General features: G+C 43.1%; 1 protein-coding gene and 1 non-coding gene across 2 annotated transcripts; one reads left to right on the forward strand and one right to left on the reverse strand.

Annotated features, from left to right (window-relative positions):
- Window positions 1–5,383: 5,383 nt before the first annotated feature.
- On the reverse strand, window positions 5,384–7,083 carry LOC117145507. The gene has a single exon (XM_033311194.1). It carries the CDS (start codon window positions 6,993–6,995, stop codon window positions 5,601–5,603), a length of 1,395 nt encoding a protein of 464 aa, XP_033167085.1. The 5' UTR covers window positions 6,996–7,083; the 3' UTR covers window positions 5,384–5,600.
- A 921-nt stretch (window positions 7,084–8,004) lies between these two features.
- Window positions 8,005–8,076, forward strand: Trnat-ugu. Its single transcript has one exon. It is a non-coding gene; the product is annotated as a tRNA-Thr (tRNA).
- The last annotated feature ends 6,138 nt before the right edge of the window (window positions 8,077–14,214 follow it).

Below are 14,214 nucleotides of genomic sequence, written 5' to 3' on the forward strand. Positions count from 1 at the left end.
GATTTGATAGCGTATATAACTCGGATAATTATTTTGCCTTTGAGCCACTCATTGTTTGAACTTTTAATGATATTGGATTTGTTAAACTTAATGTTTTTGAGTTGCATATTAATACTATGCAAGCAACCTTGAGATATAAGAAAAATACAAAATATAAAAACAAATATGATCAAATATGATCATTTATGATATGATTTTAAAAAGTATTTATTTTTTAATAACTTATACTGCTTATGCTTTTGTTTTGCATTCATATTTATTATAAGGTCTGGATAAACATTGCAAAATTCAAAACTTCTCAGTTTTAAGCACCATGTCTTAGCTACTTATCCGTTGACATCAGAAGTCATCAAATCCTGTGACGCTCAACTTTATCTGCCAGTTCTGGAATACTTTCCCGCACCACCTCCCTGGCCATCAGAAGTCCTTCGTCCCATGAGTCGAAAAAAATCAAAATCAAATGCCATAGCAAAGTGGATTTTCCACCCTTTTTATTAGCAATTCCTCGCCGACCAGGCGCAAACGCGTCGGTGGTGCGGCCTCCTCTTCTGGCTTTCCGCATCTACATTGGGTGGGGGTGGTTTTACGAGGTTTTCACTGTGGCATGTCCGTGGGTTTGAGTTTGGGCTTGGACTGGGGTTTGGGTTCGGGCTGTGCGGTAATCCCACAATGAGCTACCATAATAGATGGCAAGCAAATTGAAGAGCTTTGTGGCCTGGTTGCGGTTGTCACCGTGGGTTCGCTCTTTGGGCCTTTGGGTGGGCGGCGGCGGAATTGACTTGTGTGTTGCGTTTAACATTTGCGGTTTCGCACTTTTGCAACAATCCGAACGCGATGACGACGGGCGTACGGCCGAAATGGTCGTGTGGCATCAACATCGACGAGGGAGATCCATCCGTATCCGTACGGGTTTTTTTCGGGCTTTCGGCTGTTCGGTGTCCTTGTGCTGGCCATTGATTGTACGCAACAGGGTGGAAAGTTGAAGTGCATCCGGGAGTGGTCAGCCGCGTCTGTTGTTTGCTCATCGCCGTCGCGACGGTCTGCTGCTGGCCAAATTAGAGGATTGCCCGAGGAGGGGGAGGAATGGGAAAGATGTCCTGTCATTATGCGAATTATGAGTGGGATAAAAGGCATTAAACAGTTCATTTTTTGTGCACTTTTAGTGCACGGGTTTTAGGCTAATTGAAAAGGGGGCTGCTGGATGGGAACGCAGGTGTATTTTGTAATTTGTAAATGAGGTTGTTAGCTGTTAGTTGAGTGTTTCTGGTTGTCCGGCCCGAAAGTATGCCACATAAATCGTATGCTTTTTTAGAAATTTCTATGCGATGTTGGGTCTGGGATCTGGAATGGAATCCCATCCAATCCTATTTCTAGCTTATCAGTTCTTCATGCTTGACATATTTCAACATGCATACGTATATGAATTATCGGGAGTTCTTTTTTGTACATGTCAAATTTTGTGACATTTTTTGGAATTTCAATTTTGACAGTTGATGAGCTCTAACACACACGGGGGAGTTACTTGCAGATGGGGATGACATTTGGGGGAGTCACCTGAATTTATGGGCAGCTTTAAGTTCTGCCACACATCTGATGCCTCTTCCGAGCTGATGTAATTAAATTTGTGGCTGTGACAATTTCATTTGAGACCCCTCACCCCACTCCAGGCCCATAACTCCAGACCAACCCTTTTGCTGTTCGAAAAACCCACACCCTCCTTTTTTTTTTGCATTTTTCCAAGAGGTTGAGTGTTGTTACATTATCATCGACATCGGAAGGGGCGGTTCCAGCTTTCGAGTGCGTGTCCTGCGGATTTCCCAACTCCTGCACATCTCCGCGGCAACTGTTTTGTAGTCATATTATGTGTCATTCGCTCTGGAAGTGCTTTCAAATGTGCTCTTCTGCTCGTTTTGAGTGATTTAATGGATTTTGCATACGTGGCAAGTTGGTAATTGCTGGAGGCGACTTCAATTAGTGCCACAGAAATTATACGGGAAATGTCGCATGGCATTTCGAGTGTCCTGCAAAACGCAATCAGCCGGAAGTGACTTTCGCGACAAATGGCATTTGATGGTCATTCCAAAAAAAAAAAAAGAATATTATTAAGTTATTGCTCAGTGCTACATTCACTGCACTTTTTCGATTCGTCTGTGTTAAGATAAAAATCTGGCCACCGCAAAATTAATCCCTTTCAGTTGTGCATTTTGTTTCATTTTTTTCCCTGCCGAACAAACCGTTTAATTAAAGAATAACAAAAGTCTACCAAATCGACAATTGGCAGCCAGGGAATCATTCCATCAAACTGTCAATAAGCAATTCATTTGCAAATGCGTTTGTCGTCGAGGGGAAAACTCCACTCACAAAAGCGAGTTGAGATAAGGAAAAAAGGTAAGCAGAGAAATGTCTCCGAAATTGTAGGTGAGTCGGTCCATGTCATTGTTTGTCAAAAAGCCATTTGCAGGTGTATCGAATTTCGGTCGAAAAAGGTTGCCGAAATGGGCCAAAAACTTGAAAAAAGTGCGAATTGGAGATACTCTTTGATTCTGCAAACTTCAGCATTTTGAAATATTTAATTTTTAAATGGTATTATAGAAAGCTCATTATGATAATCATGCTAAGTTGGGGAAGATGAATGCAAGCCACGAACTCAAACAAATTATTTTAAAAAAATGTTCGAAAATGTTTTAAAACATTTGAAATAAATATGTCCATCTGTCTTGCAGCTATATTCATTAGTATATTCTTTTGTGTCATCCAACTTCATCCAACATCCAACTTAAGGGCATCCAACTTACGGATTCTATGCATCCAGTTCCCCTGGGATTCGGATGTCGATGCGATTTGCCGGGGTGAAGGTGGCGCTCCGCCGCTGACTCGACTGCGTCGTACCCCTCGATGGGGGCAAGCTACCGAAGTATCGTGGCGCCCCCATCTAACCAAAGAGCCCTGACATTTGCGCCTCCCCACAGTGCTTCATGCACAATCAGCGACTCGATTTAATGGAAAAAATGGATTTCACTCTTCTGCGCCGGCTCAACATTGCGGTTTCACCATTGTTCCTGGGACAAAGGACCGCCGGCGAACGAGTGGAGCGAATGTGTTTGAATGTTGGCCAAAATAGAGGAAAAAAAGATGGCTCGGTTTGTCTATAAGGAGAGCGTTTAATGAACACCTCCTCCTCCTTCGCTCATTGGCAATGGAAATCCTCTTTTTCGCACAGCAAATCGAAAAATTGTAATTGAAGCTTTTTTACTTTTTACCAGAAGACTAGAAACTGTCAATGAATTTTTTTTGCTGTCAAGAGCGTTTGCCTTGATTAATTGTGGTTTGAGGTTTTTGTGTTTACAACATATGCGGTGAGAGAAAACAGTTTAGATATCCGCTGGGCCAACACTTGATTTAAATTTAAAATTGCGCTGCCACGAGGTTGGCATACTAAAAAAATGGCCAACTTTTTTATTTGTGTCGAATTTGGAGCACAATACAAACGCGATAAGCAGAGTGAAGCGTATAGGAAATTAAATTTTTTCCAATCAAAAACATTTCAATGGCAGTTCACACTCTCGTCGATTCGCTTAAAAATGTAGGGTGAGGAAATCTGGTGAAAACGGGGGAGTTGTGCTGCGAAATACAGAGATGTGCAATCAGCATTCTCAGTTTCCCGGGGTTGGGGATTTATTTGTTGCCAATTGTGTCAATAAACTGGCAAAAATTGTACAGACACACATATAACGCGATGCTCAAAAATGATAAGCCAAAAAGTGGCTGTCGAAATCGATATTAATGAAACTTTTGGATTGGAAGCAGAAATAGTTGGGAATGTATGAATTTACTTCGTACTAGCCATTGAAAAAACATATTATTCTCGAATTTTGCCCACTTAATGCCCCCGTTTGGGGGTGCCTTGAGTTGAGTGGGAAAAACAATAACATTAAATCACTTAAAGTGTCAACATAGCGCCCTGGTCAATGTACCAAGTGCAGATGGCATCGTTCATTATCATAATCTGCAACATCATAAAGCAATTTGGTCCCTCTGCACTGAGTTTGTTTTGCGTCTCGCTCATGGAAATCTTAATTACCGAGCCCCTCTATTTGGACCAGAACTTGACCTCGGCCAGGACGAGTGTGGAGTGTTAAGAGCCGCCCCTCAGCTGACCATAATGGGGGTTAATTGGTCTGTGGTGCGCGACACGCATACATCTTGGTAATTAACAAGTGGAGCGAGCTTGGCCATATGGACTGGCTTTCTAGGGGGACATCTACTTACTTACTTACTTTCACTCCACCCCATGGAAGATATATCTCGCCCTGGGCTTCGGGTGCATTTCAAAATTAATTTATGAGGCGTTGCCCTGATATTAATTTCGCATGCTTTCACTAGAAGCATTTCTCCCCATGGCAATTGGAGTGTCAGTGTCATTGGACTTTCTTCAACTAGCGCAAATTATGGTTTCATTATGTTAATTATTGGCAATTGCTGGATGATGCGGCCCGTTAAACGAGAGTTGCGATAACCCCTATGCACTTTCTTAATTTAGAAAGGTTTCTAGGAAGTGCGGCATGCACTCTCCATAGATCCAAAAACCACAATAGTTCTGTCCAACAATGGGGCGCAGACCATTAGGCACATCTATCCACCTGCCAACGAATTTGAAACTCATTGTTGTGGCAGCCAAAAATGCAAGAAAAAACAGCTGAAAACCATTTCAAACAATGCAGCAAAGTGCATGTAGAATAATGGCCAGGTAATGCATACGTTACGAAAGTAATCTTCTGATTCAGAATAAAAATACTCCCCGATTAAAGAGAAATTTCAAATGAAACTTAAAATGGTCACCATCATTAATCATGTTGCGACACATCCTTGGACACTTTCACTCCCCCGGATTTTCATTAGCCAACTGTCAGCCGTCAAATGCTGTTAACGATTCCCCTGTTTCTGATTCGGATTCTGATCCTGATGATCTCGATCCTGATTCCTGATGCCTCCTCCTGCTGGGTGGGCGTTGAAGTGTCCTTACCCGAGGGTTCTTCACTTGTTGTTTGGCGTTGGACCGGCCTTAATTGTTATTTGGACAAATTGTTTTTCGTTAACCAGCCAACGATTAATGATGTGGTCAGTGTTTCGCAAAAGGGGGCGGCAAGCCATAAACCGCATCGGTTGTCTAGAAAATTTATAAGGGTTTCCGCAATTAAATCTGTACTAATTAGCAACAATAAGACAATTAAGAAAATATGCCGTGAATTTCGCTGCTTCACTTAAGGAACTTGTAAAAATATGGAGCAAGAATTGGCAGGAGGGAAAGGGTTAATTTAAATTTGGGCAAGCATTTTATGGAGTTCGACAAAGCAATTACATTTTTGGGACCGAAGGATAAATGGGTTTTATTAGGGGTCTTTTTATATTACAAAAGCTTCAATATTTATGGTTTAATTTCTTGTATGGCAGAAATATGAGAAAATCCTTGTAAATATATTTTAAAGTTAAATACAAATTCAAGCTTCATTAAATCATATTTTGAAATAAAACATCTCATATTGATAATTGCAAACAAATCTTTTTTTTTAAGAGCTTGGTTCAGCTTGGATTAAACTTCATCACTCTGGAGAAATCCTGGCAAAACGCTCCTGCCTGGCATAGAACTCTTTATCAGACTCACAGATAATGCAGCTTTGCCGGGGATTATCGCTCCCGGTGGGTAGTGGCTTCTTCTCCAAACTGGCCACCAGGTTCTCATTGGCATTTAACTCGCATAGCAGGTCTGCCATCATCAAGTGGGAGATGTAAAAAAGGCGCGTTTTCTCATAAGTCCAGTTCATATAGACTTCGTCGTGATCGATCAGATCTTGATCACTTCCCGAGTACAGATACCTAACGCGCCAGCCACGATAGCCACGCAGCCGCACATATTGCACGGTCTTTGTAGGAGTTCCCCTGGGGGTAGTAGATCTGGGTGTTGGAGGTATTTCTTCATCTCCTGTTTGCAACATGGAGTAGTTGCTGCTCGTATCGCTGTCATTCATGTCCACATCACTCTCGCTGCTGGTATCGGTCTCCATGGGTAAGCTTACATTAGGTTTTACACTGTCGGGCATTTTCAGCTCGGAGCGCAGAATGTGCATCTGTTTGGTATCCAACTCCAAGTGCAATAACTGCAACTGACCATCCGGACGCACGGCCTTGAGGAAGAGGCGTCTCTGATCCGGGCCACTGTTTTCGCCGTCGTTCACCAGGCGCATCATAATTTGGGTGGGTGTCACATGGTCAAAGATCTCCTTGAACTCGAGCGGGGAGTCCAAGGTCACAAATCGCAAGGCATCCGCGTACAGCTGCACGCCCACATCCCTGGTAATAAATTCGCCCAAGCACTTCTTGCAGCGGGAGCAGAGAACGCGACGACGACCTGCGATGGTCTCGACTCCGTTGCCCAGAATCTCGGTGCATACGACCAGGTAGTTGAGGCCGTAATAGAGCTCCTCCTCCGAGGGATACACTGGGATCCTGTTGCGGGGACAGAAGTAGATTTGCGGCAAGACGGTCGTAATGGGAACCTCCTGGATATGATAATACTGCCTTTGCCCAATGATTTCGTTCGTACAGTTGCTGCAGTGCAGCGAACAGGAATGGTATGGGGAAATACGCATTGGCAGCTCCCCCAGTTCCACATAAACGGTGAGCGCATCCAAAATGCTGTACCTAATCCTATGGAGATATAATCCAAATGACACGTGATTGCCCTTCATTTCGACTAAGGTAACGGGCACGTCGCCAACATGCGTCCTGGTGCTTATATCGAAGAAGTCGTCCATCATGATGCGGTACTCCACGTTCTTCTCGTGCCAGATGATCCCATTGCGGCTGACCTCTATCAAGTGGAACACGTTGGAACTCTCGACCAGAACGGGTTGGAAAAGGTCCATCGATCTGAGCAGCAGGACGCTGATCCAGTTCTTGTTGCGCAAGCAGTTGACTATGACTTGGTCCAACGACATTGTCCTGACTTAATTTTAAGTTCACGTGATTAAAGTTACTTCTTTTTAAGTAGTTAGTTTAAGTAGTGAAGTGCGTGGCTCCGCTTTTCATTACACTTATAAATCGATTGTCATCTAGAAGTTGCCTACTACAATCGAATGCTTATTTAGGGTTGTATAATCTATCGAATAAAAACAGGGCTGCAATGAAACTTTTATCTCATCCCAATTTATTTAAATTTCATTATAAAGCTGAGCCTGACCTTCTTTCGATTAAAAGTTAATCCCTTTTTGGCATTCCCTTTAAGGAATTATCCCGCAGAATTACCCATTTCATTCGATTTTGCCACATGACCAGATTTTGAGTCCTTTGAAGTCGCGCTAACTGAGCATTCGGATTACCTCGATTGTCCTGCCCCTGATGCACCTTTTAAAGCTCTTTATCGAGGCTTAACTGGAAAAGTCCCACTTTTGTTTTTTGATTTTCCCCCCAAGTGGGTGGTTGGGTTTGTGGGACGGGGAGGGGCATCGTTTTTGGCGGATGCCAGTCGAGACCCTTTGGCTCTTTTGGACAGGAGATAAAGCGGACGCGTTGCTCTGCGGCCGGAAAAAAGTTTTGCGTCATAATAAATAATTTCAGCGCATTCGTCTGGAAGGATTAAGTGGTGCTTGTTTTGGTTTGTCACCGCTTTAAAAATAAAACCAGTTGCTAATAGATACTGGGAAAATTTAAATTTCAGTGGCGAATGCCCATGACAGAAACTGGAAACATTTGAAATATATAAAGCCAAAGGTTATATTGAACATAAGTACATAAACATTTTTTCCATACTTGAAACAATTAGAAAATTGAACTGCTGTAAACGTATCTTGATAAGATTCGAATAGATTTTATCTGGGAGCCTTGCTATGATATCGGAAACTGCGCTGATAAGATGGAAAGATCTTTAAGACTTCCCACTACCGTAACTTGCCACTGCAGCTCGAAACGTAACTAATATTTTAGTTATTTTTTCAGCAGTTCATGTGAGCCTCTTTAGCTCAGTGGTAGAGCACTGGTCTTGTAAACCAGGGGTCGTGAGTTCAATCCTCACAGGAGGCATCGAATTGAGTTTCAACTTTTTGCATCTGTTTCTTTATATGGACATATATAATTTCCAAAAGCAGTACACAGTTTAAAGATCTTGTTAACCAGCTGAAATCGCAAAAGCCAAAAGGGAAATGTCACCCACAAAAAGCGTATTCAGTTTAGATACCGCCGAACTGTTGACAAACGTAAATGTTTTACATTTTTAATTAAAAACTCACACAGACCGAGGGCAAAAACCCACCCAGGAGCAATCATGTGTGACATTATCGCTGGCAGGACATCGTGAAGGTTCCTTCACCACCGAAAAAGCTTGGCGGTTTGGGTAAACACTGAAAACAAGAGTGACGCGATGCGCTGAAGGACTCTCCGAAGGAAGCGCCAGCTTAGACTATTAGTTGACATCCTTGTGTTGGGCGTAAATATTGACACAAATTCGTTTGCATAAAAAATCGACCCTCCTCCAGTGACTTCACAACTTTGTCTGGTTTTAATTATTTGTTTATGCTAGCTGCGGCTTCATTGCCCTCCTATTTGTTTATAATTAAAGCATTGACAATTTTCTTTACGCATTTATCGTCGGCATAAATCACTTTAATTTTGATTCCCATTCAACTCCTTAATTAAAAACCAACAAGGTGATCCGCGGCGGCAGCACACAATGCGTCTGCCTGGTGGTTAATTAATTTGGCCTTTACTCGTGGGTGAAAGCAGCCATGGTTTTAGCCAATAAATCACACATAAGCTCCAGCCATGGAATTCTCCTTTTCTCCATTCATGATTGACGGGTTACAGTTGCATTATGGCGCAATTGTTTGGCTGACAGGATATTGATAAAACGAAATATTCGCATTTCGAAAGTCGAAGCGGTGCAACTTGATAGTAAAAATGAATAAGATAAGTTTTGGAATGTAGCAAAAAGACATTGCCACAATTTAGTCACTGCATTCATTAGAAAATTCATTATTATAATACATACATTAAATAAATTTTCCTTTATATATGTTGATTTTCTTATAGACCTCTCTTTCAATCTTGTTAAGATCCTTAAGTATCAAACGAAATTGGTCGTGAATCAGAAGCGCCCGAAAGTATGCAACACTTTGCTGACTCAGCTTTGAAATTCGTTAAGAGCCAAGTGATTTTGACCACGGGGGGATGGCAATTTATCATTTTAGACTGTTGAGCAAGTGTTGACTGATGAGCCCCAGTGGGCGGAGGGCTTGGTGAGGGTGGTGGGTGGCTGGTGGGTGGCTGAATCGCCGTCGCCCCCTTTTAACTTTTGAGCTCAGCACAACTGACAATTGGCCTTGCTGCTTCCCGCTCCGTTGGTAATTAATTTTGATGGAGGACACATTGCGCTTTGTTGGCTTAGTTCATCCACAGATGCGACCAGGTAAGGACAACTTTTTCGTTCGACTTTTTTGGGGCCGGGAATTAATCTGCATCTGGCCAGCAGCTGCGGCAGAGGACAGCATTTTTGGTGTTTTAATTTTTGCCGGTTTTTGGCTGCTCTCTCTGGTCCATCAATGTCTGGCTGGTGGATGGGAGCGGCTAGAAGCCAAAAGCTATTAGAGGAATTAAAAATGCATGAAGCTAAAAATGGGTTTTTGCTCTTCAGCTTTTCAGCTGAGACACCGAGGTGCGTGGCACTTAGTTAATTAGCCCACGATGGAAAATGCGGGGAGGTGTCTGCCCCACTTGACTGTGGCATTTTGCTTGACTTAAAATATTTCATAATTCATGGATTCAATTGTTTCCAGCCGAGCTAAATTGCATGTTTCGGTGACTGCAATTACGTCGAGCAGACGATCGCATTTAACTGTTTGTGCACTTTTGCCTGCCACGGAGGTGGGCGTGGTTGGTCGGGGCACGCCCCCAGTTCAATCTCGCCTCTGCGATCTTCTTTTTTTTTTTTCTTTGGTGAGCGGTGGAGCGCCACCCGCACCCCTTTTTTTCGTTTCTAATTTCTTGGGAATTAGAGTTGAGAAATTATGAACTGGCAGCCCATGCATTCACCCATTCATTCATTCATTCACTTACTTATTCATCTCGCTTAATTGCCGAAGACAATAATGATCATGGAAAATATTATGCTGATGATGAAGACGCAGAACAAAACTCTTTTATTTAGCCTCTTTGAAAGTCAGTTCCGCATGCGCTTGCAATGCCCTTTAAATTGGTGAATGTAGCTTACTAATTATACTAACTTAAATATTAGATTTCTGAGGGAAACTTTCCTAAGAAGTTCTTGCAATTTAAGGGCTCAAGATTATGGGAAATAAAATCGAACTTTGTATAACCTGAGGAGTTTGAGATATGTATTTACTTAAGACCCAATTATTATTTGAATATACTATGCTTTTTCTTTATTTGGTAAATTATTAAAGTGCATTCCGAATTCGACTACTGCAGCATATTTAATATTCATCTTCGACATCTTTGCGTTGTCTCCTTCTAAGTTCTCGCTCTGCGGTTGCACTTTGCGGTTTGTGTTTGTTGTGTTCATTAATTGTTCTATTAGTTTTAATTGATGGTGGCACTTGCAAATGTACAAAGCTGAATTGCTGTGGGACAGATACGATACGAGATACTTACTTCCCCAAGTTTGAGTGAATGCGAGAAGGGCGCAACTGGAATGGCCATCCGACCTTTGCTGATAACATTTTGCGCCGCCTTTGTTGGTTCCTTGAGGTTTTTGAGGTTTTTCATCTACTTGGCCAACCTCAGCATCTATAGGTACGACTTATTGATGCTGCAGATCAGATAAGTGCCGTGGCACAGTTGCCAACGCCGGCTGTTCCAGCTCGTGATTATCTCCTTTGCATGTTGGGTCAGCTGCCGCTGCTGAGATGCATCTCGAATGGCTCGCGACAACGATGACGTTGCATGCTGCATGCTGCATGTTGCTCGTGTGTGTGACACTTTTGCCGCAAACAATGTGTTGGGGGAACTGAAGAGTGCTTCCTCATCCTTGGAATTCCTTGAACTTTCTTGGGTGTTGAGTGGGAATTATGGCGATAAGCGATAAACGATATGCGATAAGCCACCCGCTGGCATTTCGCTTGAGTTGCTTGCAACTTGGCACGTCAAGATGAAGAAGAAGTTGTCGCCGCGGTTTTTGCATACTGGCAACTGGTTACTTTCGTTACGGCAGCTGTATTGGCCTAAAAACCCACAAATTACTATTTGACCGGTGAACGCCAGCCTGGACAATCCGATTATCCGCTCAGTTGGCTGGCCATTTGTACCAAAATCCACCCTCACAGTGCCGCAAAACTGTCTGCTAATGTCACACGCCTCTCGGTTCCAGGTCCTTTGGCCTATTGTCCTTAGTAGGGGTCATTGTTTCTCTAACAAATTGATTCAGCAAAAACTGGACAAAACGGAACATCTTGCAGCATCTTACTGGCAGAATAGCCAGCGATCTTGGCTCATAGATTAGCCCAACTCCAGCCGGTGGGCATTGTCATGGAAATGGCTACCAATATCGGAGGCAATTTCTGGGACCGGGACGGGGCCAAAAGAAAAACAAACCGAACGCATTGTCCTGTGCTGCTGTATGGCTCGAATTTGTATCGCCTTTTTGAAATCTGTTTAGCACACAATGGCGTTGAAATAGTCTTATTGCTTTTTGAGTGCTATTTGCGTAAGATTTATGGTTCGATTCGAGTGCTAACCGTACACATTGGCCAGAATCGAACTTTCATAATTCATTGTGGGGATTCATTCGCTGTGGAGCAGCAGCAGCTCATTATGCGAAAGTTTTCACCTTTTCACCGCGGCTCAATTACCAAGTGCCTGACAGATGGGTTCAACTTCGTGATTTTGCAGATTTTCGAAACTCAATTTAGGCAACAAAACGATATTCAAATGTTGTCAAACTCTTCGATTATTCCTGCCAGAGCCTAACTACCGTTCCGAGAATGCAGACAGCCGCATAAAGGCAAGCAAACAAACACCCACCTTGAGTCAACTCAGCCAAGCCGAAGTCGACACCTTGGAGGACCAGGTATCCATCGCACCCACTCCCAACTGGCCCGATAAATTTCACAAATCTCTCAAATCGCCAGTTGAAGTCGCGACTCTTCAAAGACCCGAACGATGTTTCGCTGGAAAAGCAGCAGAAAGCTAAACAGCGGAAAAACTAAGAGAAAAAAAAATAACACACACACACATAGAGAACTGCATTGCGAAAAGAAAACTGCTCGGCACAGAAGGCGAAGATGCAACCGTTGCCTGTATTTATGGCATTTGCATATATTTTGCATAACGCAATCGATGCCATCGACATGGAAAATATGTTGGCCTGGGCTTTCGGATTGGATTTGGGGCTTGGGTTTGGGTTTGGGTTTGGGTTTGGGTTTGGGCATAGGCCTCGTACTAAGTATTCTCCTATTCTTAATTCGGCGCGGATACAACACACATTTGCATAGAGATGCGCATAGATTTGCTGGAAAATGATTGTGTGTGCAGTTACTAAGTATAAGATTCAGTTGGCCTTTCTGCCTGCCACCTTTCCCACCGGCGAAAGTTGGCCAAAATGAGCGGCAGCGAACCGCCCTCAATAAGCTCGAAGTCGAGCTAATGTATTTATGTATTCGCGAAAAATGATAATTAAGTCTACTTGTCGTCTATCTGCAAAATAAAATCTAAACAAGATATTTTTCATGTTCAAAGTAAAACTTTTCCGCTACAACCAAAACGTGCGCGCCCTAAAAAACCAAAAACCGAAAAACCAAAAACCCAAAGCCAAAGAAAAGTCAGGAGGGGCGGGTCTGTGTCGCCAAGTAGTGGCTGTATCCAGCGAATATCTGGCTGAGATATTAATATTTAAAATTCAGTAGCAAACTTTTGGCACGTTATTGTTTGACTGTGGAGCATTTCTGCTCCGGAGATTGTTATCAAAACAATTTCTGTTTGCTGTGCTAGCTCCAGATGCAGATAGCGATGCCGAATAAAAGATTTTGTTTGCCCGCGAATGGGGGATTTCTTTATTTTTTTTGGTTAAATTCAGTAGCTGGCAGTGGCTTGACCCGGCAACTGAACTCAAATTTATTTTTTTTGTTTCTCCTGGCAAATTGCACTGCAGCCCGGTTGATTGTCTTCAGCAGCGGGGGCAGCAGGCAGCAAGAGGCAATAATCAACGACAGGCTGCCACCGGGAGCAAATAAAATAAAGTCATGTTGCGGCCGCAACTGCAAGTTTGTTCAATTTGTTAGCCAAACAAAGTAGACATTAATTGAACCCGGAATCGCTGCTCCACAACGAAATGGAGTAATAAATGCGTCCAGTCTGCTGCGCTTCATTTTGTTCGCATCCAAATTCAGTTCATGCCGCACGTTGCAAATGCAATAATTTGCAGCACGTTCAGCTGACCAACACATCATCATCATCTTCGCGCATATCTCAGGTTGTAAGCCCAATGGCAATGCCATCGGCAAAATGCAAAGGAGCCCGATTGGTCGAGAGGGGCGGCAATCAACACCTGTCCGCGTTGCAAGAAGCCCTTTTTGCAGAGCCACTCGAACGCATAATTTAAGCCGGCTCTATTACACGTTGCCTCTCTCTCGTAATCCGTGACGATCGATTGCCTGGTGATATCCTCGGTCATGCAATTAAGTAATGCTGCTCCTCCGTGATTCCATCGAGGCTCCATCGAGGCTCCCCATCTTCGGATGACGACCATCGAGTGTGCTCCACAGATGTGCCGAGAGTGCGGCAAATTCAAATTACATTTATTACGATCTGCTTTAATCTGGTTATTTAGTTCACTTATCGACATCTTCGTCGAGCGAGCAGTCGGGCAAATTTGTTAAAAAGATATTGGCATTTATGTTGTTATTAGGTTTTATTAATGGTTGCGTTTCTGGCGGTACCATTTCGAGCTTTTGATAAGCCCTGACACCGCACATCCCCCCCGGTCCACTCAGGGTCATTTTCACGTCGCGCAATCCCAGAATCCCATTTCCAGCTAACAGAGATTCCCATTCCGAGCCCATTTCTGGCCGCAATCCGCGGTAGTGATGATCGCGTGTGGCATCTTTATTTTGCATTAAAACCAAAATTTGAGACATGATTATTTATATGAATATGTGATGTACATATCTGATTACTGATGACTGCAATCCATGTATGATGATCATTTAATAT

Source organism: Drosophila mauritiana, chromosome 3R, assembly GCF_004382145.1.
Source record: "Drosophila mauritiana strain mau12 chromosome 3R, ASM438214v1, whole genome shotgun sequence".
Lineage (NCBI taxonomy): Eukaryota > Metazoa > Arthropoda > Insecta > Diptera > Drosophilidae > Drosophila > Drosophila mauritiana.

Bases quoted from the DNA above. Each gene is read 5' to 3' on its own strand.
- LOC117145507 (XM_033311194.1), bottom strand. From the start codon at position 6,995: ATGTCGTTGGACCAAGTCATAGTCAACTGCTTGCGCAACAAGAACTGG.